This window comes from Bos indicus, chromosome 9, assembly GCF_029378745.1.
Source record: "Bos indicus isolate NIAB-ARS_2022 breed Sahiwal x Tharparkar chromosome 9, NIAB-ARS_B.indTharparkar_mat_pri_1.0, whole genome shotgun sequence".
NCBI lineage: Eukaryota > Metazoa > Chordata > Mammalia > Artiodactyla > Bovidae > Bos > Bos indicus.
The window spans coordinates 33659942-33680825 of NC_091768.1; the positions used below are offsets into that span (position 1 = coordinate 33659942).

The 20884-nt window shown below is 37.8% G+C and overlaps 1 protein-coding gene and 1 long non-coding RNA gene across 8 annotated transcripts in view; one reads left to right on the forward strand and one right to left on the reverse strand.

Annotated features, from left to right (window-relative positions):
- The window catches only part of ROS1 (ROS proto-oncogene 1, receptor tyrosine kinase), a 119604-nt gene that overhangs the window by 42151 nt on the left and 56569 nt on the right, over positions 1-20884 (forward strand). For 3 of the 5 annotated variants that reach the window (XM_070795924.1, XM_070795922.1, XM_070795920.1), the window contains exons 18-24: positions 2956-3056; positions 13621-13838; positions 14175-14335; positions 14697-14841; positions 17577-17839; positions 19972-20035; positions 20638-20840. In XM_070795924.1, the coding sequence (XP_070652025.1) occupies positions 2956-3056; positions 13621-13838; positions 14175-14335; positions 14697-14841; positions 17577-17839; positions 19972-20035; positions 20638-20840 (1155 nt within the window). The remainder of the gene's footprint in view (positions 1-2955; positions 3057-13620; positions 13839-14174; positions 14336-14696; positions 14842-17576; positions 17840-19971; positions 20036-20637; positions 20841-20884) is intronic. The other 2 variants (XM_070795923.1, XM_070795921.1) reach the window with 1 other exon arrangement.
- LOC139184900 (uncharacterized) overlaps positions 1-20884 on the reverse strand; it is a 124091-nt gene that overhangs the window by 33448 nt on the left and 69759 nt on the right. The window lies entirely within an intron of this gene.

Sequence of the window (20884 nt, forward strand, 5' to 3'; positions counted from 1 at the left end):
AAAGTTATTTGACTTCTCTGTGACTGCTTCATTAACTGAGTAATGGGAATATTAACAATTGTCCTCCTTCTTAGGGTTGTTGTGATGATTAAATGAGATAATTCATGGGAAGTAGTGAGAACAACCACTCAATAGTTGTTATATTTTGTAACTCAATCTAAAAAATGCACTAATATATTAAGAGAAATGATTCTAAGGCAAATTTTTTTTTTACTTCCTCAACTTCTAGAAGCAATATCTATTTTTTTTTGATCCTGTTTAGGTTCCCTCTAGCTATCCATCTATATTTTGAAATTTTATTTTTTCTGATGATCTTAAGAATATGTCTACTGTAGAAATTTTAGAAATTACTGAAAAGTATGAGGAAGAAATAAATCATTCATACTATTTCTATCTATATAATATTTCTTAAAATTTTTATCCCTTTTTGTTGTCAGTAGAGATAAAACATACATAGTATAGGTATACCAGATCATTTATAAACAAACAAACAAATTGTTGAGTCATTTGATCCTCAATTCCAAAAGACATGCTGGTTATAATTCCTAAGATTTTCATATACAGATTATAATACAGGTATTTAAAAGAAATAGAAGTTTACACACCAGAGATTATTCATTTCTGTCAAATAATGAAAAGATCCCTTAATTGTATTTTGGGGCCACTTGAGTCTGAATACAAAGTATATTTTTTATGTTTCAATAAAAAAATTTTAGGGGAAAAACTCTTTTTTTAAAGGCATATTAAAGATAATAGTATCTCAAGAGTAACTTCCTATTCATCCCCTTGACTTCGTCTGCAATCACCCTGCTGTCCTGATCTCGTCCTTTGGGAAACATCTAATCAGGATTGCCCTGGAGTGGCCCTGGGAACTTTTCTATAAATGAGTGAATTTTTAGACATCTCAGCATGTTTGAGGAAATACATTTTTATTTAAAATCCACTCCAGATTTCTCTCTCAGGCTGGCTAATGGTGCTGCTGCTTGTGCCAATATGTGTTCTGGTTCCGCTGTTTGATGTTTTATTCATCTGTCTCTGTTACTGCTAGTGAGTGTTTTGAAGGTAATATGTTTTACACTGAGTAAAGCCTTCCCTCTCATTGTCATTCCTTTACATGTTACTCACAAATTTATCATGGAGTCATAAGATAACTTTGAAACCAACAGGTATAATAAAAGTCATTTATAGAAAGACTCATTTGTATGATGAAAAGGGAAAATGAAATGAGATATTCCTTTAAAGTGAAAAGATGTAGGACTCATAGTATATAGTACATTTTACCACAGGATTAAACTTCAAGGTTTTAATTTAGATCAAAGGGATTATTTCCAAGGGATGGGCTTTGTTAGACATAATGATGGTTTCCAAAGGTTTAAGGAACACCCTCTGACACTCTTTAACCATGGGCTCCAATGGCTTGTGTAAAGGAATGGGGTAATGACCCATCCCCTGAATTTGACTTATGGCTGACATAGTTTGTCGTATTTCAGCAAAGGGAGTCATAGAATCTTCTTTTTTAAGAGATAAAGTAGAGTTAATCTGTGATTTATAAAACTCGAGGGCATCTCATTATAGATAAAAAGCAATATTAACTTGGTTTCACTTTAACTGGAAAAATTATCAATAAATCTCTTTTAGCCTGAAGCAAGGACATAATTCAATTCCCCAAAGGCTGGGAATTGCTAGAATAGTTTTCTACCTTTTGGAAAAAGAGTAGGTTGAGTTTTCTTAAAGACAAAAGGCTGTGATTCATATGATGACTGAAGGTTCTGGCAGCCATGAAACTTGAGATTATTTCTTTATAGCAAGTCTTGGGTAACCAAGTACTTTTAGTTCTTGGATACTTCATTGCATTCTTTTTATATTTTTCCCTGATTGATGTTTTTGTTTATATGCTGTTATATCTTGCTAAAGGTATAGTCATCAACTTTATTTTATCTGATACCTCTTAGCCTCCAGGTCTGCTCTAGAAAGACTCCACTACTCTGAGGTCAGACTCCTTGTAATCTCAATACCTATAAAGCCAAAGAAAGCAAAAAAGATCCCTTGGATTGTAAATTCTATCTCTTGCACTCTATTTCATAGGAGACTCAGTCTTTCCACAGGTCTCACCTAATCAACTGGACTTAAGACACAAATTGTAACAAGAAGACAAAGAGAGAGTAATAAAAAGTGGTTGTAAGATGTCAGCTGGAAATGGGACTAAAGTTCCATATGTACACGACTCTATCCAATTGTATCACGTGAAAACCATGTCTATATTGTATTTTAGAAAATTATCAGCATGTTTTCAGTTGTAATTAACAGATATTAATATAATTTAAAATGGCTTGAATGGTTGGTTCTCAAACTTGGTGACACATTGGAATTATCTGGGGAATTTGAAGACACACTGGAGACTGGGTACCATCTCCAGAGATCAAAATTTAACAGAATGCCAGACTGGAAATTGATATATTTAAAGAATCACAGGTAATTCTAATCTGCAGCAATGTTTGAGAACAACTGATTTAAACAACGATCAGATTCACTGACTTATGTGGCTGAAGAGTCCAAAGTTGTGCTAGCTTTAGACAAGGCTTGGCACAGTGGTTCAAAGTTCCTCATTCAGTAGGACCTGGAGTGTGGTTGAAAATTTGTATTTGTAACAAGTTCCCAGGTGATGCTGATCCTGGTAGTCCAAAAATCAAACTTTGAGAACCACTAGAGATAAGTATATAGAAGTGAATAATAGATAGTTCCTGCCATTTGAGGATTTTTAGGAAACCAGTGCTTATATCCAAACTACATAGTAATAAGCATATATACATGATATTTATACTCAGTAAAAGGTAAAAATCACTAAGTTTATTATTCCAAAGAGGATGCTAAAGAGAAATCTGTAGCTTAAGCATGATGTAATCACAAAGATTAAACATGTATTTGATTTGTTTTCTTTCCTTATTTTCTATTTAGGTAATTGCTTTAACTTTAGACCTTAGTGATGGGTTCCTATATTGGTTGGTTCAAGACAGTCAGTGTATTCACCTGTATACAGCTGTTCTTCGGGGTCAAAGGTGAGTAATACTGAAGGTAATTGGTTGAAAAAGAGAAAGTAACTTGCCCCTTAGTTATAAATGATAGTGCTTAAGAATTCATTTATTCTTTCACTAAACATTCACTAATTATCCACTGTGTTTGCAGACATTGTGCTTGCAAGGAAAGATGAGTTTGTAAACAACTAATTAGTGTAGAACATGGTGAATATTCTATGGCTTTCCTCTTAGCTCAGTTGGTAAAGAATGTACCTGCAATGACAGAGACTTGGGTTCGATTCCTGGGTTGGAAAGATCTCCTGGAGAAGGAAATGGCACCCCACTCCAGTGTTCTTGCCTGGAGAATCCTATGGACAGAGGAACCTGGTGGGCTACAGACCATGAGATCGCAAGAGTGAGACATGACTTAGCTGACTAAACTGCCACCAGGGTGAATATGGCAATGGGGTATAAAGAGAGTCCAGTAGAGGCACTGAGGAGCATGCCCCTCAAGAGCCTAGGCAATGAGTGGATAGGTTTCTATGCTTCTTAACACAGCCTCTAACTATGATTATAGACAGGCCTGTAGACATCTTTTGGAGAAGGCAATGGCAACCCACTCCAGTGTTCTTGCCTGGAGAATCCCAGGGACGGCAGAGCCTGGTGGGCTGCCGTCTACGGGGTCGCACACAGTTGGACACGACTGAAGCGACTTAGCAGCAGCAGCAGCAGTAGACCTCTTTAGTTGATCAATTTGAATGCTTTGTGTTTAGTATTCTTATCTATATACTTGATTATATTTCCTTTTGTCACTATAAAATATTCTCATTAATCTATGGTAATACTCTTAATCTTAAAGACTATTTTGGTATTCAGTTCAGTTCAGTTCAGTCACTCAGTCATGTCCGACTCTTTGCACCCCATGAACTGTAGCATGCCAGGCCTCCCTGTCCATCACCAGCTCCTGGAGTACACCCAAACCCATGTCCATTGAGTCAGTGATGCCATCCAACCATCTCATCCTCTGTCACCCCCTTCTCCTCCTGCCCTCAATCTTTCCCAGGATTATGGTCTTTTGCAGTGAGTCAGCTCTTCGCATGAGGTGGCCAAAGTATTGGAGTTTCAGCTTCAACATCAGTCCTCCCAATGAACACCCAGGACTGATCTCCTTTAGGATGGACTGGTTGGATCTCCTTGCAGTCTAAGGGACTCTCAAGAGTCTTCTCCAACACCACAGTTCAAAAGCATCTTTTGCACTCAACCCTCTTTATAGTCCAAATCTCACATCCATACATGACCACTGGAAAAACCATAGCTTTGACTAGACGGACCTTTGTTGGCAAAGTAATGTCTCTACTTTTTAATATGCTATCTAGGATGGTCATAACTTTCTTTCTAAGGAGCAAGTGTCTTTTAATTTCATGGCTGCAATCACCATCTGCAATGATTTTGGAGCCCAGAAAAATAAAGTCAGCCACTGTTTCCACTCTTTCCCCATTTATTTGCCATGAAGAGATGAGACTGGATGCCATGACCTTAGTTTTCTGAATGTGAGCTTTAAGCCAACTTTTTCACTCTCCTCTTTCACTTTCATCAAGAGTTCTTCTTCACTTTCTGCCATAAGGGTGGTGTCATCTGTATATCTGAGGTTATAGATATTTCTCCCGGTAATCTTGATTCCAGCTTGTGCTTCTTCCAGCCCAGCATTTCTCATGATGTATTCTGCATATAAGTTAAATAAGCAGGGTGACAATATACAGCCTTGACATACTCATTTTCCTCTGTGGAACCACTCTGTTGTTCCATGTCCAGTTCTAACTGTTGCTTCCTGACCTGCATATAGGTTTCTCAAGAGGCAGGTCAGGTGTTCTGGTATTCCCATCCCTTTCAGAATTTTCCACAGTTTATTGTGATCCACACAGTCAAAGGCTTTGGCATAGTCAATAAAGCAGAAATAGATGTTTTTCTGGAACTCTCTTGCTTTTTTGATAATCCAGTGGATGTTGGCAATTTGATCTCTGGTTCCTCTGCCTTTTCTAAAACCAGCTTGAATATCTGGAAGTTCACAGTTCACGTATTGCTGAAGCCTGGCTTGGAGAATTTTGAGCATTACTTTACTAGCTTGTGAGATGAGTGCAATTGTGTGGTAGTTTGAGCATTCTTTGGCATTGCCTTTCTTTGGGATTGGAATGAAAACTGACCTTTTCCAGTCCTGTTACACTGCTGAGTTTTCCAAATTTGCTGGCATATTGAGAGCAGCACTTTCACCAGCATCATCTTTTAGGATTTGAAAGAGCTCAACTGGAATTCCATCATCTCCACTAGCTTTGTTCGTAGTGATGCTTTCTTTTTTATTTTTTTTTTAAATTTTATTTTATTTTTAAACTTTACAATATTGTATTAGTTTTGTGATGCTTTCTAAGGCCCACTTGACTTCACATTCCAGGATGTCTGGCTCTAGGTGAGTGATCACACCATTGTGATTATCTGGGTTGTGAAGATCTTTTTTGTACAGTTCTTCTGTGTGTTCTTGCACCTCTTCTTAATATCTTCTGCTTCTGTTAGGTCCCTATCATTTCTGTTCTTTATTGAGCCCATCTTTGCATAAAATGTTCCCTTGGTATCTCTAATTTTCTTGAAGAGATCTAGTCTTTCCCATTCTATTGTTTTCCTCTATTTCTTTGCATTGATCTCTGAAGAAGGCTTTCTTATCTCCCCTTGCTATTCTTTAGAACTCTGCATTCAAATGGTTATATCTTTCCTTTTCCCCTTTGCTTTTCACTTCCCTTCTTTTCACAGCTATTTGCAAGGCCTTTTCAGACAGCCATTTTGCTTTTTTGCATTTTTTTTCTTCGGGATTGTCCTAATTCCTGTCTCCTGTACAATGTCACGAACCTCCGTCCATAGTTCATCAGGGACTCTGTCTATCAGATCTAGTCCTTTAAATCTACTTCTCACTTCCACTGTATAATCATAAGGGATTTGATTTAGGTCTACCTGAATGGCCTAGTGGTTTTCTCCACTTTCTTCAATTTCAGTCTGAATTTGGCAATAAGGAGTTCATGATCTGAGCCACAGTCAGCTCCCGGTCTTGTTTTTGCTGACTATATAGAGTTTCTCTCTCTTTGGATGCAAAGAATATAATCAGTCTGATATCAGTGTTGACCATCTGGTGATGTCCATGTGTAGAGTCTTCTCTTGTGTTGTTGGAAGAGGGTGTTTGCTATGACCAGTGCATTCTCTTGGCAGAACTCTATTAGCCTTTGCCCTGCTTCATTCTGTACTCCAAGGCCAAATTTGCCTGTTACTCCAGGTGTTTATTGACTTTCTACTTTTGCATTCCAGTCCCCTATAATGAAAAGGACATCTTTTTTGGGTGTTAGTTCTAGAAGGTCTTGTAGGTCTTCATAGAACTGTTCAACTTCAGCTTCTTCAGCATTACTGGTCAGGGCATAGACTTGGATTACTGTGATATTGAATGGTTTGCCTTGGAAATGCAGAGATCATTCTGTAGTTTTTGAGATTGCATCCAAAAGATGCATTTGAGTACTGCATTTCGGACTCTCTTGTTGACCATGATGGCTACTCCATTTCTTCTAAGGGGTTCCTGTCCACAGTAGTAGATATAATGGTCATCTGAGTTAAATTCACCCATTCCAGTCCATCTTAGTTCGCTGATTCCTAGAATGTCGATGTTCACTCTTGCCATCTCCTGTTTGACCACTTCCAATTTGCCTTGATTCATGGACCTGACATTCCAGGTTCCTATGCAATATTGCTCTTTACAGCATCAGACCTTGCTTCTATCACCAGTCACATCCACAGCTGGGTATTGTTTTTGCTTTGGCTCCATCCCTTCATTCTTTCTGGAGTTATTTCTCCACTGATCTCCAGTAGCATATTGAGCACCTACTGACCTGGGGAGTTTCTCTTTCAGTGTCCTATTTTTGCCTTTTCATACTGTTCATGGGGTTCTCAAGGCAAGAATACTGAAGTGGTTTGCCATTCCCTTCTCCAGTGGACCACATTCTGTCAGGTCTCTCCACCATGACCCATCTGTCTTGGGTGGCCCCACACAGCATGGCTTAGTTTCACTGAGTTAGACAAGGCTGTGGTCCGTGTGATCAGATTGGCTAGCTGTCTGTGATTGTGGTTTCTGTCTGTCTGCCCTCTGATGCCCTCTCTCAGTGCCTACCATCTTACATGGGTTTCTCTTACCTTGGATGGGGTATCTCTTCACGGCTGCTCCAGCAAAGCACAGCCGCTGCTTTTTACCTTGGACATTAATATTTTTGATATTAGGACATTAAGAAAGTCATAGCAGCATTCTTATGCTTAGTTTGCAGGGCATAGCTCTTTATCTCTTTACTTTCAATTTTTGTCTTTACCCTTAAAGTGTGTTCCTTGTAAACAGCATATAAGTTTTTGCTTTTTTATGCAGTCTGACAGTTTCTGCCTTTTAATTGGGGTGTTTGGTTCATTTACATCTAATATAATTATTTATTGATATGCTTGAATTTAAGTCTACCATCTTGGTGTTTGACTTCAATTAGTCTCATCAGCTATTTATTCCTCTATTCTACTTTACGCCTTTTTGACAGTGAATAAAACACTATTTTAGTATTCCATTTTATCTCCTCTCATGACATTTAAATTATGTGTATTTATAATTTTCTTTAGATTGCTTTAGAGAGTAAAATAAGCACTTTTGTTTTTTTTTATTTATTTATTTTTAGTCTCTTTTATTTTATTTTATTTTTTTTATTGAAATGAATCCGCCCCAGATATACATGTGTTCCCCATCCTGAACCCTCCTCCCTCCTCCCTCCCCATACCATCCCTCTGGGTCGTCCCAGTGCACCAGCCCCAAGCATCCAGCATCGTGCATCGAACCTGGACTGGCGACTTGTTTCATACATGATATTATACATGTTTTAACAGTAAACATCTTCAATTTACCATTGTCATATTCAAAGTGTTCTTATTTCATAAATGATTTTATTTTATTATATTTTTTAGTTTTTATGTTGCACTTTTATTTTTTTATTTTTTTTATTTTTTACTTTACAATATTGTATTGGTTTTGCCATACATCAACATGAATCCACCATGGGTATACACGTGTTCCCCATCCTGAACCCCCCTCCCACCTCCCTCCCCGTACCATCCCTCTGGGTCATGCCAGTGCACCAGCCCCAAGCATCCTGTATAATACATCGAACCTGGACTGGCGATTTGTTTCATATATGATATTATACATGATTCAATGCCATTCTCCCAAATCATCCCACTCTCTCAGAGTCCAAAAGACTGTTCTATACATCTGTATCTCTTTTGCTGTCTCGCATACAGGGTTATCGTTACCATCTTTCTAAATTCTATATATATGTGTTAGTATACTGTTTTTCTTTCTGGCTTACTTCACTCTGTATAATAGGCTCCAGTTTCATCCACCTCATTAGAACTGATTCAAATGTATTCTTTTTAATGGCTGAATAATACTCCATTGTGTATATGTACCACAGCTTTCTTATCCATTCATCTGCTGATGGACATCTAGGTTGCTTCCATGTCCTGGCTATTATAAACAGTGCTGCGATGAACATTGGGGTACATGTGTCTCTCTCCCTTCTGGTTTCCTCAGTGTGTATGCCCAGCAGTGGGATTGCTGGGTCATAAGGCAGTTCTACTTCCAGTTTTTTAAGGAATCTCCACACTGTTCTCCATAGTGGCTGTACTAGTTTGCATTCCCACCAACAGTGTAAGAGGGTTCCCTTTTCTCCACACCCTCTCCAGCATTTATTGCTTGTAGACTTTTGGATCACAGCCATTCTGACTGGCATGAAATGGTACCTTATAGTGGTTTTGATTTGCATTTCTCTGATAATGAGTGATGTTGAGCATTTTTTCATGTGTTTGTTAGCCATTTGTATGTCTTCTTTGGAGAAATGTCTATTTAGTTCTTTGGCCCATTTTTTGATTGGGTCGTTTATTTTTCTGGAATTGAGCTGTAGGAGTTGCTTGTATATTTTTGAGATTAGTTGTTTGTCAGTTACTTCATTTGCTGTTATTTTCTCCCATTCTGAAGGCTGTCTTTTCACCTTACTTATAGTTTCCTTTGTTGTGCAGAAGCTTTTAATTTTAATTAGGTCCCATTTGTTTATTTTTGCTTTGATTTCCAATATTCTGGGAGGTGGGTCATAGAGGATCCTGCTGTGATGTATGTCGGAGAGTGTTTCGCCTATGTTCTCCTCTAGGAGTTTTATAGTTTCTGGTCTTACGTTTAGATCTTTAATCCATTTTGAGTTTATTTTTGTGTATGGTGTTAGAAAGTGTTCTAGTTTCATTCTTTTACAAGTGGTTGACCAGTTTTCCCAGCACCACTTGTTAAAGAGATGATTTAAAACTTTATAATGATATGTTTCCAATTATTACCCTCCACTCTTTGTGCTCTTATTGTCATATATTTTACTTTTACCTATACTATAAAATCCATGTTTATTACTATTTTTAGTTTAAACAGCCAATAGTTTTTAACTTCAAGGAAACAGTTACATATCTCAAATTAAAATAAGGACAAAAAGTCATTAGAGAACAGCAGTCAGAGGGAGAATTTAGAGGTCATATTATTTCATAGACGAGGACATTGAAACAGAGATGTGTATAAATTTGCTGACTGTCACACAGTAAATTGGAGAGGTAGTCAGGAAAAGGTTAAAGTAAAGCAAAAGGTCCTGCTCTAGGGCAGAGATTTCTAATGCTGGGTTCTTGGACCCCCATTCATGGCTGGCGTTAGGATGTGTGTGAGTGCTTGGAAGCTGAGCATCCATCATTTCATCAAATTTTCAAGAGTCTAATCTTACAAAGGCCAAAAGTTCCTGTTCTATGAATACAATTTCAAGATTACTTTTAGATTAAAAAATACTTTTGTTTGGCTTATGGAAAAATTCTTAATCATAGAGAATATGAAAAAGGAATATGTATACATATATAAACATATAATGGAGTGTATATGTGTATATATATATATATATGGTGTATGTATCCTCAGTCACTCAGTTGTGTAAAACTCTTTGTGACCCCATGGACTATAGCCTGCCAGGCTCCTCTGTCCTGGAATTCTCCAGGCAAGAATACTGGAGTGGGTAGCCATTCCCTTCTCCAGGGGATATTCCCAACTCAGGAATCGAACCCAGGTCTCCTGCATTGCAGGCAGATTTTTGCCATCTGAGCCACCAGGAAGCTATATATATATGTATACCTATAATGCATATAAGCATATACAGAGCAATCTGATTAATCATTTATTTTATATCAGCTATAACGTATAGCTCTAGCTAGTTTCCCAGTTGTGAACCATAGAAAACTGGCTGTTCCTTTTCCTAGAAATTGTGAAGTACTGGCAATCTGATTATCAAAAGAATCTGTCTGTGTGATACAGACAGTGCTCAAATGACAGTGTCCTGAAGGATCACGATTCTCTGTACGCGTCTGCACATCTCAGAGGACAGTCTAACTGGCGTTGTTTGACAGTCCTGCTCTCAAGTGTCCAGAAAATCAATAGTTGGATTCAGCAGATAAGAGAAGGGAGTTTCTCCTTTAAAAATGCATTTCTTTATCTCAAGGTTAATTTTCCGTGTATGCATGCCCAATGGAGTGCAGCAGATCTTGACAAGGTTATACAAATGACAGGCATTTTGCCCTCCAAGTAAGTGTTGCCTTTTTATAACACCAGAAAAAAGAGTGGTAGATAAAGATAGGAATTCCAGAACCATCTTACAAGCAGAAAATTTTCCCTAATTTAAAACCAAAATTCCTTCTTCTGCATTTCAAGTTCCTTACCTCTAGTCTAGATCATCACTGCCCAATACAAATAATGTGAGCTACATACATAATTATAAACTTCCTAATTGCTTCATTTAAAAAAGTAAAAACATAGGTAAATTATTAATGAGATATTTGCATTTTTTTCACATTAATTCTAATTAATAGCCTGGGTGTATTTTACAGACATAGCACATCTCAATTTGCACACTAAATTTTTATAGGAAATATTTGATCTGCAGTTAGATTTTATAAAATTTACAGTTGAAAAAGTTGATTTATGTACCCAAGTTTTTCCAAAATACTTAAAATTTTCTAGTAAATCATATATATGACTTATAATGTATAAATAAAATATTAGCTTAAAATTTTAACCTAGGTTAACTAAGATTAAATAACATAAAAATTCAGTTCCTTAATTTTGGTAGCTAAGGGCTCAGTAGTCACCTGTAGCCTACCTTATTGAACAGTGTAATTCTAGCATACAGTAGAGATGAGATTGGGCTTCCCTGGTGGCTCAGTGGTAAAGAATTCACCTGCCAATTCAGGAGACGCAGGTTTGATCTCTGGGTCAGAAAGATTGCCTGGAGAAGGAAATGGCAATCCACTCCAATATTCTTGCCTGGAGAAATCCCATGGACAGAGAAACCTGGTAGGCTGCAATACATGGAGTCACAAAGAGTCAGATGTGACTTAGTGACTAAGCAACAATAGAGATGAGATTAGCTGTTTACTGTTTTTCAGCATACTGTGAACTTGATGACAACTGTAAGTGGCTTTTCAGACTGTTCTTCCCTCTGCTATGTACAACCATTCCCTTTGGTTTATTAAATAATGAATCTATTATCAGTATAACACCATATCTGTCTTGGAGGTTAAAAAGAGTGCATCTGTCATAAAAGTTCAGGCATATTTAGTCATGTCAGAACTGAGTATATTGCTCTAAAGTTGCCTATTCCTTGCTGTTCTCTCTGAATAAAATGGTCCCCAAACTTGCTTCTCTTGGTTACTTTGTGTTCAGACTGCATGGCTCAGCTTAAACATGGTTTTCTCTAAGACAGGCTTTCTCTGACCAGACCAGCCCATTCTGCCTTTCCATTTAAAGTGTCATTCAGTGATGTAGTTATTTGCTTCTTACCTGCCTGTTCTACTAGGCTGTATATTCTAGGAGAGCAGGAATTGCATTTGTCTTATTTACCACTGTATTCCTAGTGGCCACCACAGAACTGGCACCCAACACTTGCTGAATAAACGAGTAAACCTCCAGTAGAGTAACCTCAGCTGACCTCTATACGTATCTCATGCTTCATGGAAGGATTTACCTTTTAGTGATTTTTTTTGTTGAGCTTAGATTTAAATCCAGCTTTACCTGTTGCTGTGGACTGAAGGGTTTGAGGTACTGACTTCCTGCAAGTGAGGAGGTTGTGCTGAAATTGTGATGAACACCAGATGTCAAGAATTTTTAGATTGGCCCAGAAGATACTCACAGAATAAAAGTCTTCAGCTGGGCATGAGGGGCAATCCCAGCCAATGACAATTAAGGGATTTCCAGTCTCAGCCTGCAGGGAAGTCTCTGTCCTGGAGACTGTTTTGGGAATGCTGAATAAACCACTTGTGAACAAGGCTAACAGGAACAGATCTGTAGGATCTAGGCTGCAGCAGCCCTGTGCACGGTCCAGAAGTGCCGGCCTTCTCAGGTCAAGTGCATCCTGCTTGGTGATTTTCCTTCCATATGGAATTTGGTTTTATATATTTCACCAAGAGATATACTGGAAAGGTCTCATGAGAAGTGGAAACAAGAAAGTGTAAAATTAGAAGAGGTGCAAGTCCAAAAGGCAAGCCAGGTGCTGTCTTCACATCTGAATCGGTATGAATAACGAATCTTTTACGAGAAAAAGAGCTATGGGAATAGTACGCGTGAATGTAGTTTCTCTTTATAAGGCTCACAACTCCCAGGTCCTCTGAGGGAATTTCGGTTTTCTCGAGGAGGTATTATGAAACTCTCAAAACAAAACTTGTATTTATTTTTATTTTAAGTGCCATATTTTTCTAAAAGGGGAGTGTCAACACTTTAAAAGATTTAGAGAAATCATTTTTTTTAAATGAAATGACTACTCTAAAAGGCTGAGAATCCCTGAGGTAGTTATTATTGAGTACTAGAAAAGCGGAGTAATTAATACTAGAAAACTGGAGTAAACCAAGCAGATTTTTAAAGTAAAAATCATTATAAAATTCCTCATCATTGAGAAAAAACTTTAAAAGCAGTTTTAAATGACATTCTGTTTACTTGAATTCCCTGGTCTGAAACAGAGCATTTGGACTAAACTGTGGAAATTGGTAAGTATCAATGAAGCAACAGACAGTTGTGAATAGTATAAAGCGAAGGATCAAACAGCTTAGAATAAAGATTGGTGAGTAAATAGTATGACTAACCAAGAACAAGAGGAAGGCAGTGAGGAGAAACCAATCAGTGGGCTGTGCCTTCGATGTGGGGTTATTACGAAAAATCATGAGGATTTATTAAGATCTGTGTAACACTTGCTATTGCAATATCACGTTCGTAAGGAAAGCCCTGGAAAATCTACTTTAGGAATACTTCCTGAAAAAAATGCAAAAAGTCAACTTTACATAGAATTAAGAATAACGAGAATTATTGTCGCAAAGTTTGTTCTCAAACACACACACTAAACAAACACACAGTCTCTCCTCTTGAATTCTCTACTTGAATGTACCAACCCTTATCCCACTCCAGACACACACGCTAATTGGTGTCCTGTTTCAGCAGTGCTGGGGATACCACCATCACAGAATTCGCAGCCTGGAGCACCTCCGACATTTCCCAGAATGCACTGATGTACTACAGTGGTCGGCTGTTCTGGATCAATGGTTTTCGGATTATCACAGCTCAGGAAATCGGTCAGAGGACCAGCGTCTCTGTTTTGGAACCAGCCAAATTTAATCAGTTCACAATTGTTCAGACATCCCTCAAGCCTCTGCCAGGTACGATATTTTATTCCTGCTTACCCTCTCTTCTCCATACTTTCTGTTAAATAAATTTTAAGGTTGGGTTTTTTTTTTTCCTTTAAAATTATGTTTTAAGAGGGAAAAAAGGCTTTAGTAGTTTCTGTTGATTTGCTTGCAATCCTTTTAACTCCTAACCCAAATTTACAGCCTGAAACAGTCAGAAAAGGATGATTTTCAGAGTATATTAAAGGAAAGAAAAATTTTATTTTGGTTCTAATTATCAGTGATTTCTATTAATATTCCATGTGTCTGCAATAATTGATAATCCCGCCCCCCCTTTTTTTTCTCTCTGTTCTTTCTTTCATCCCATAGGGAACTTTTCCTTTACCCCTAAGGTTATCCCAGATGCCATTCCAGAGTCTTCATTTATGATTGAAGGAAATGCTTCGAGATTTCACATCCTCTGGAATGCTCCCCCAGCAGTGGATTGGGGCATCATTTTCTACAGTGTGGAATTTAGTGCTCATTCTAAGGTATGGCATTGGTTCTAGTAACTTCTAGTTTTCAAACAGACTGTACCATCTTCATCAGGCCTGCCTATACTGATTTGCACTTTCTTAGCTGAGTCCATCTCCCTCGCTGTTCTGTAGCATTTGGTTATAAAGATTACTCCTGAGCATTCTGTTTTACAGCTCGTCTCTGCTGTATGGTTAGTGTTAACCATTCGTGTGTTACATACACTAGTGTTGTGGAACAACATGGACTGACCAACATTAGCATTTCCAAAACTGCAAGGTTAACTTTCATGTGGACCAAAGTTTAAAGATTGTAATTTGGAAAAAAAAGGTTATGATTCTCTTCCTAAGAAAATAATATTTTGCGCTTCTATTTTAGCTCCTGGCTAGTGAACAACAATCTAAACCTGGATTTACTGTGGAAGGGCTGGAGCCCTACGCCTTATTTAATCTCTCTGTCATTCCATATACCTATTGGGGAAAGGGTCCCAAAACATCTCTATCACTCCGAACACCCGAAACAGGTACAGGGGCTAAAATCTCTTTTTAGAAAAGGTAAAATATTGCTTTCCATGATTTAGAATGGATAATTAATCATTTTTAACAATAATTTTTAGTTTTGTGTAGATGTATTTAGATTCAATACTCTTTCAGTCACTTTTTGGGGATTAGAATAGCACAATTAAATCTGCATAATTCATTTCGAAATAATATTTCAGATTCCTTAAAGACTGTTTCACTTGACTGTGATGATGTATGTATGTAATGCAGAAATATTAAAATTTCAGGTTATTTGTAAAATGCTTCATAAGGACAAAGGGGATTTAAGAATGTAAAAATTTCCTGGAAGGCAGGTTTACCAGGAAGTGTTCTTACAGATGGTAATTCAGAATCTTCTGTAGGTGAACAACCGATGTCTAAACTTTTAAAAAAATGTTTTTCTTTGGAATATATTTTTAAAAAGAAAATTAGCTACATCTTTACATGTGTATATCACTTAAAAATGTACAAAGTACATTTATATGTATCATTTCTTTATTAAACATTTATTACATCCCTATCATGTGTCAGAAACATCATTGTATCATTTATTTGATCCTTACATAGCTCTGCTGTAGGTAGAACAGGTGTTATTATCTCCGTTATGCTAAGAGATAACAATCTCTTAGCAGGTTATTATGTTATGTTAAGCCTAGAAGTTGCCCCATGTAAGAGTTGGTAAGTGGCGGGGCTGGGGCTTACTCTGAACTTTTCACTCTAGTTTCTTCAAATCTCCATTCAGTCATTTTTGTAAACATTGGCAAATGATCATATCATGTTAATTTAATTTATATAAACTTCCCAGCATGGGACCTGGCAGGCAGTAAGAGCTCAATAAACATAGAAATACATTTGCCATTGCATTTTTTTTTAACTGTTAAGATTTTATCAGCAGTATTTATTCATGAGTCTCATAACAGGAGCATAGTGGAACCTGGGCAGGTTCTGGAGCAGTTAGTGTTTGGATCCAGGTGTGCACTCTTTGAGATTGTCTTGGGATGTTAGCTTTGGTAGAATTCTTCTGTGGAAATGGACTTGACTGCATCCATCAGGGGATGCACTGAGACCAACGGATCTTCAGTACTCAGGAATAAGGAAGAATGATACGATTTGGCACTTGCCTTGGGGGAAATTTATAATATAGTTGGAAATTATTCAAATTGACAAATATTTATTAAGGACTTACCATGTGCCGGTCCTCTACTAGATTTGGGGGGATTTAATAAGGATCAAGAAAAGGTGCTTTCTCTCTTTCTCTGATGAAGCTCATAAAACAGTTATGAGTTCTGGGGATCAATGTACATCATGGTAACTGTAGTCAACAATACTGTATCATATACCTGAAAGTTGCTAAGAGAGTAGATAGTAAATATTATTGCCACATCAAACAATTATAATTATGTAAGTTGATGTGTTAATTGACCTTAATCATTTTGCAATATATATGTGTGTATCACACCATCACACTGTACACCGTAAACCTAAACGTTATATGTCTATTGAAAGTATTAGTCACTCAGTCGTATACGACTCTTTGCAACCCCATGGACTCTAGCCTGCCAGGCTCTTCTGTCCATGCAATTCTCCAGGCAAGAATACTGCAGTGGGTGCCATTCCCTTCTCCAGGGGACTTTCCTGACTCAGGGATTGAATCTGGATCTCCTGTATTACAGGAGATTCTTTACCACCTAGGAAAGAATTCTTTGCCACTGTCTGAGCCACCAGGGAAGCCTGTATATCAATTATATCTTAATAAAGCTGGGGGAAAAAGTTAAAAAAGACACAGAGAGAAAAACACAGATACTGCTAATAATAATAGAAATGAGACAGTGACAGTTGACTAGCAATAGCATAGAGCGAATAAACAAGCCACAAAACCTTCACCTCTATCAAGTGAAGCATTCTTAAGAGAGGGCCGTGCTTGTGGACTGGTGTGGCCAGGGAAAGCCTTCCTTCGGGGAGTGGAGACTTTAGCTGGGTTCTAAGGGATGAAGCAAGAAGAGGTTTATCCCATGTACGTACAATCTAAGAAGGCCTGGGGATTGGATAATGATGTGAGGGCTGAACATTAAGGAGCAAGGGGATTGGAATGACAGAGAGAAGACCTTGTGGGGGAGTCCTGAGAAAGAAGAGGACTGTCTTGGATGGCACGACTTGGAAAACGGGCAGAAGAGTTTCTCTTGATTGGCATACACACAGAGAGAGAAATTAATTAAAGGACTGTGAGAGGCTCAGTTGCTTGGTTTGGCTCTAGAATAAATGGCAACAGTCAAGCCATACTCTTAGAGAGGGTTCAAGATGAGATGACCTGGACCCAGGATATGCTTTATTTTATACCCTGAACTGGCTAAAATCTAGGTAGAGATAGTGTCTTCCTTCCAATGGAGACTGCCATTTCCACCTCCAGAATGAGAGTAAATATTGTATTTTATAAGGAGAACTAGCCAGCTTCCATGTACACAAACACAGACTAGAAAGATGAGCCTCAATCATAGTAAGCAGGATTTGGGTTGGAGAAAAGGAAGACTAGCAGAAATATCAGGATAGGTTCCTGAAGAAATCTATGGCATATTCTCTCCAGAAGATCTTTAAGGACAAGATAGATGCACCTTAACTGTCTGGAATGAGAAATATTTATTACTGTGTTGCTCCGTACCCTCATCGTGAGTGATAGAAGTTGACCTTATACTCTTTTCTGCCCTGTATCTCTGCTTTTCAGTTCCATCAGCACCAGAGAATCCCAGAATATTTATATTACCAAGTGAAAAACACCGTAACAAGAATGTAGTTGTGGTGGAATTTAGGTGGAATAAGCCTCAGTATGAAAATGGTGTGTTGACAAGATTCGAAATTTTCTACCAAATATCCAACCAAAACGACACAAACAAAACAGTTGAAGACTGGATTGCTGTCAGTGTCACTCCCTCAGTGATGTCTTTTCAACTTGAGGGCATGAGTCCTGGGTACAGTGTTGCCTTCCAGGTACGAGAGTGAAAATGGGGATACGGGGGTCTTAGTGTAAACAGAGAGTGGATTAAAGGACCAGGTTAAGAAGTCTGCTCTGTTAATAACCTGATGTATGCTGTACTCACAGAGGTCAAGTGGGCAGCAAATATAAAGCAGGGAGAGGGTACAGCTAGGATAAAGGACATCCTGACACTTTCTTGCTTCCAGATTCAGAACAAATCATTATTTTTGGCTCCATCACTAAAGGCCATGTATCACGGTAGGTGCTTTTATATTGATTATCTCATTCGATCTTCACATCATCTGTGAAGAAAAAGCCATGTCCCTGGGTGCATCGGTGAGGTACCAGAGCTGTGTGGTTGGGAAGTAGTGTGCTGTTTGGTCTGGCTCCTAGAATCCTCTCCATCACATCACATCACATCAATTCCTGGGAGGCATCCAGCAAGTGGGGATGCCCTTACTTCCAGTTATCGAAGGAAATAAAAGCTGAGGGTCTAGGTAGTTGACATCTCACATTTTTCACCTGGCTGCTGAGAGAGAAGAAAGTGAAAGAGAGTAGGAGTCAAAAGGAAAAAGCTACTGCCACCTGTTTGGGCATTTTTAATTTAATATGACAAAGCTTTCCCCTTATGGTAGATGGCTTGATGATTTTTACATCCTCATTATGTATCAGACTAGTGACAAGGTTGTGCATATTTAGAGTTATTTTCCATCCTTTTGGGGAGAGTTTTAGAGATTTGTGATTTCCAGAAGATCTATTTAATTTTTATAAAATTTTAATTCAACAATTATTTTTATAATAGGTTAATATATACTAATAAAAATTATACATAAAAGTGAGAGATAATACACATTCTTATTTGTTAAGAATTATGTGTGTTCCAATTAAACAAATATTCTGGTTAAGTGTACTTGCCTCTATGGTTTGTTGATGTTGTTTAGCCTCACAGTTGTGTCCGACTCGCTTGTGACCCTGTGGACTGTATCTCACCAGGCTTCTCTGTCCATGGGATATCCCAGGCGAGAATGTTGGAGTGGCTTGCCATTTCCTCCTCCAGGGGCTCTTCCCACGTCTCCAGCATTGGCAGGGAGATTCTTTACTGCTGAGCTATATGGTTATAGTTGTTCAGATCTCAGCACAGAACTTTGCAAAGTGACACACATGCATAGGCATGAGTTTTACTTGAATAGTCCAGTACAAAAGTGAAGCCTGCTTGATATATATAAAAATATGTGTATATATACATGCACCACATTACACACACACACACACACACACCAGGGATAGATAGTAATAAATAGAATACAGTAGAATTGATTTAATAGAGGTATAATAAAAATGAACCAATATTTTGTTGATTGAGACAACCCTTGAGGATCTGTCTTTTCCAGGTCATCATTATGGACGGCAATTTTCTCATAGGCTATAGTACACAGGCAAGGTTTGGAAGTGGAAATAATTATTATATAATAAAAGACATTTAATAAAAATTGTTAAAAAATGTTGCTATTGGAATGCAATGTGGCGCAGTGGGAAGAAATGCACACAGGCCTCAGAAGACTTAGTTCTCATGCCAGTCCCTCCCTGTGTCCTTTTGGCTGGGTTACCTACCCTGATGAGGATCTTTGTCCAGTTTCTACTCTCAGTAGTTGTGGAGATGATCTATGTAAAAGTGGTTTGAAACACACTATTCATTTTCAAACATGAGGGTTAATTACTATTTTCTTTTCATAAATCCCCTTTTTAAAAAGTACAGGAAATTTAGTTATCTGAAACTTCATGTTGATTTCATGATAAGTGGAAGTTTACCATAATCTATATAGTTTTGTTTCTGTTAAATATTCCATGTAACTTAATTTTGGAAATAGCTAAAAACCTTTTTAAAAAACTTTAGATCTTCTGCAATAGGGATTTGTGCCATTACTTTGTACTTTTCTGGACAAAAAAGCCCTAGAAATCATAGTTTAGGACAATATTTTTCCTCATAGTTTATTGCTGTATACTTAGATGTGACTAACTGAAACTATTCATAACGTATCCCATAACTCTGAAATGAAGCATTCAATAATTTATCAGTCTCAGAACTCAATTATTGTCACTCAGGACACTTCTGAAGGCACTGCTTTATATTCTTTTCTTTCTTTAGGTTCGAGTCTTCACATCCAAAGGACCTGGACCATTTTCTGACATAGTAAAGTCCAAAACATCAGGTATTTATTATCTGAAACCTGTACAAATGTTAATAACAATTAGTGATTTAATTATAAAATATCAATATTAATTTTTATAAAAGTATTAATAGTATATTAATTTTATATAATATAAATTTGATTTGATTATCAAATATTAATAACAATTAGTGATTTAATTATCAGGAACTTCCCTAATAGCTCTGGGTTTGATCCCTAGGGTTGGGAAGATCACCTGGAGAAGGGAATGGTTACCCACTCCAGTATTCTGGCATGGAGAATTCCATGGACAGTCCATGGGGTCACAAAGAGTCAGGCATGACTGAGTGACTTTCACTTCACTCTCTCTCTAGTGATTTAAAAACATTTTGACCCTTAGTATTCTCAGGGATACCCACGTACTATCTCTGAGCTGAAATTAAAGTCAAACAAAGTAATCGACTTTTATCATCACCTAACCTGCTTATATAAACCTAGGCTTAGAGTGCCTGGGCAGTCTCCACTGAAACAGGTATAGGTGTAATCCATGAGCCCAGAGACTCATGGGTTTCAAAATGGTCTGATACAAGGGGTTTTGCTAAAGTTCTTTTTCTCATACATATTATCTACATGTTTGTTTTTAGAAATTAACCCATTTCCATACCTCATAACTCTTGTTGACAACAAGATAGCTTTGTTAGATATGGATCGAAATCAGGTCACATGGACGTTTTCGGCAGAAGGCGATGTCGGTGCCATGGGCTACACAGCTGATGATGCAGTGGGGTACTGTGCTCAGGGAGACTCCCTCTTCCTCCTCAGGATGGACAACCGGTCCAGCACTGAGGTATTTTGCTATGTAATTCCTTTGAACGAAAGTGGAGTATCTGC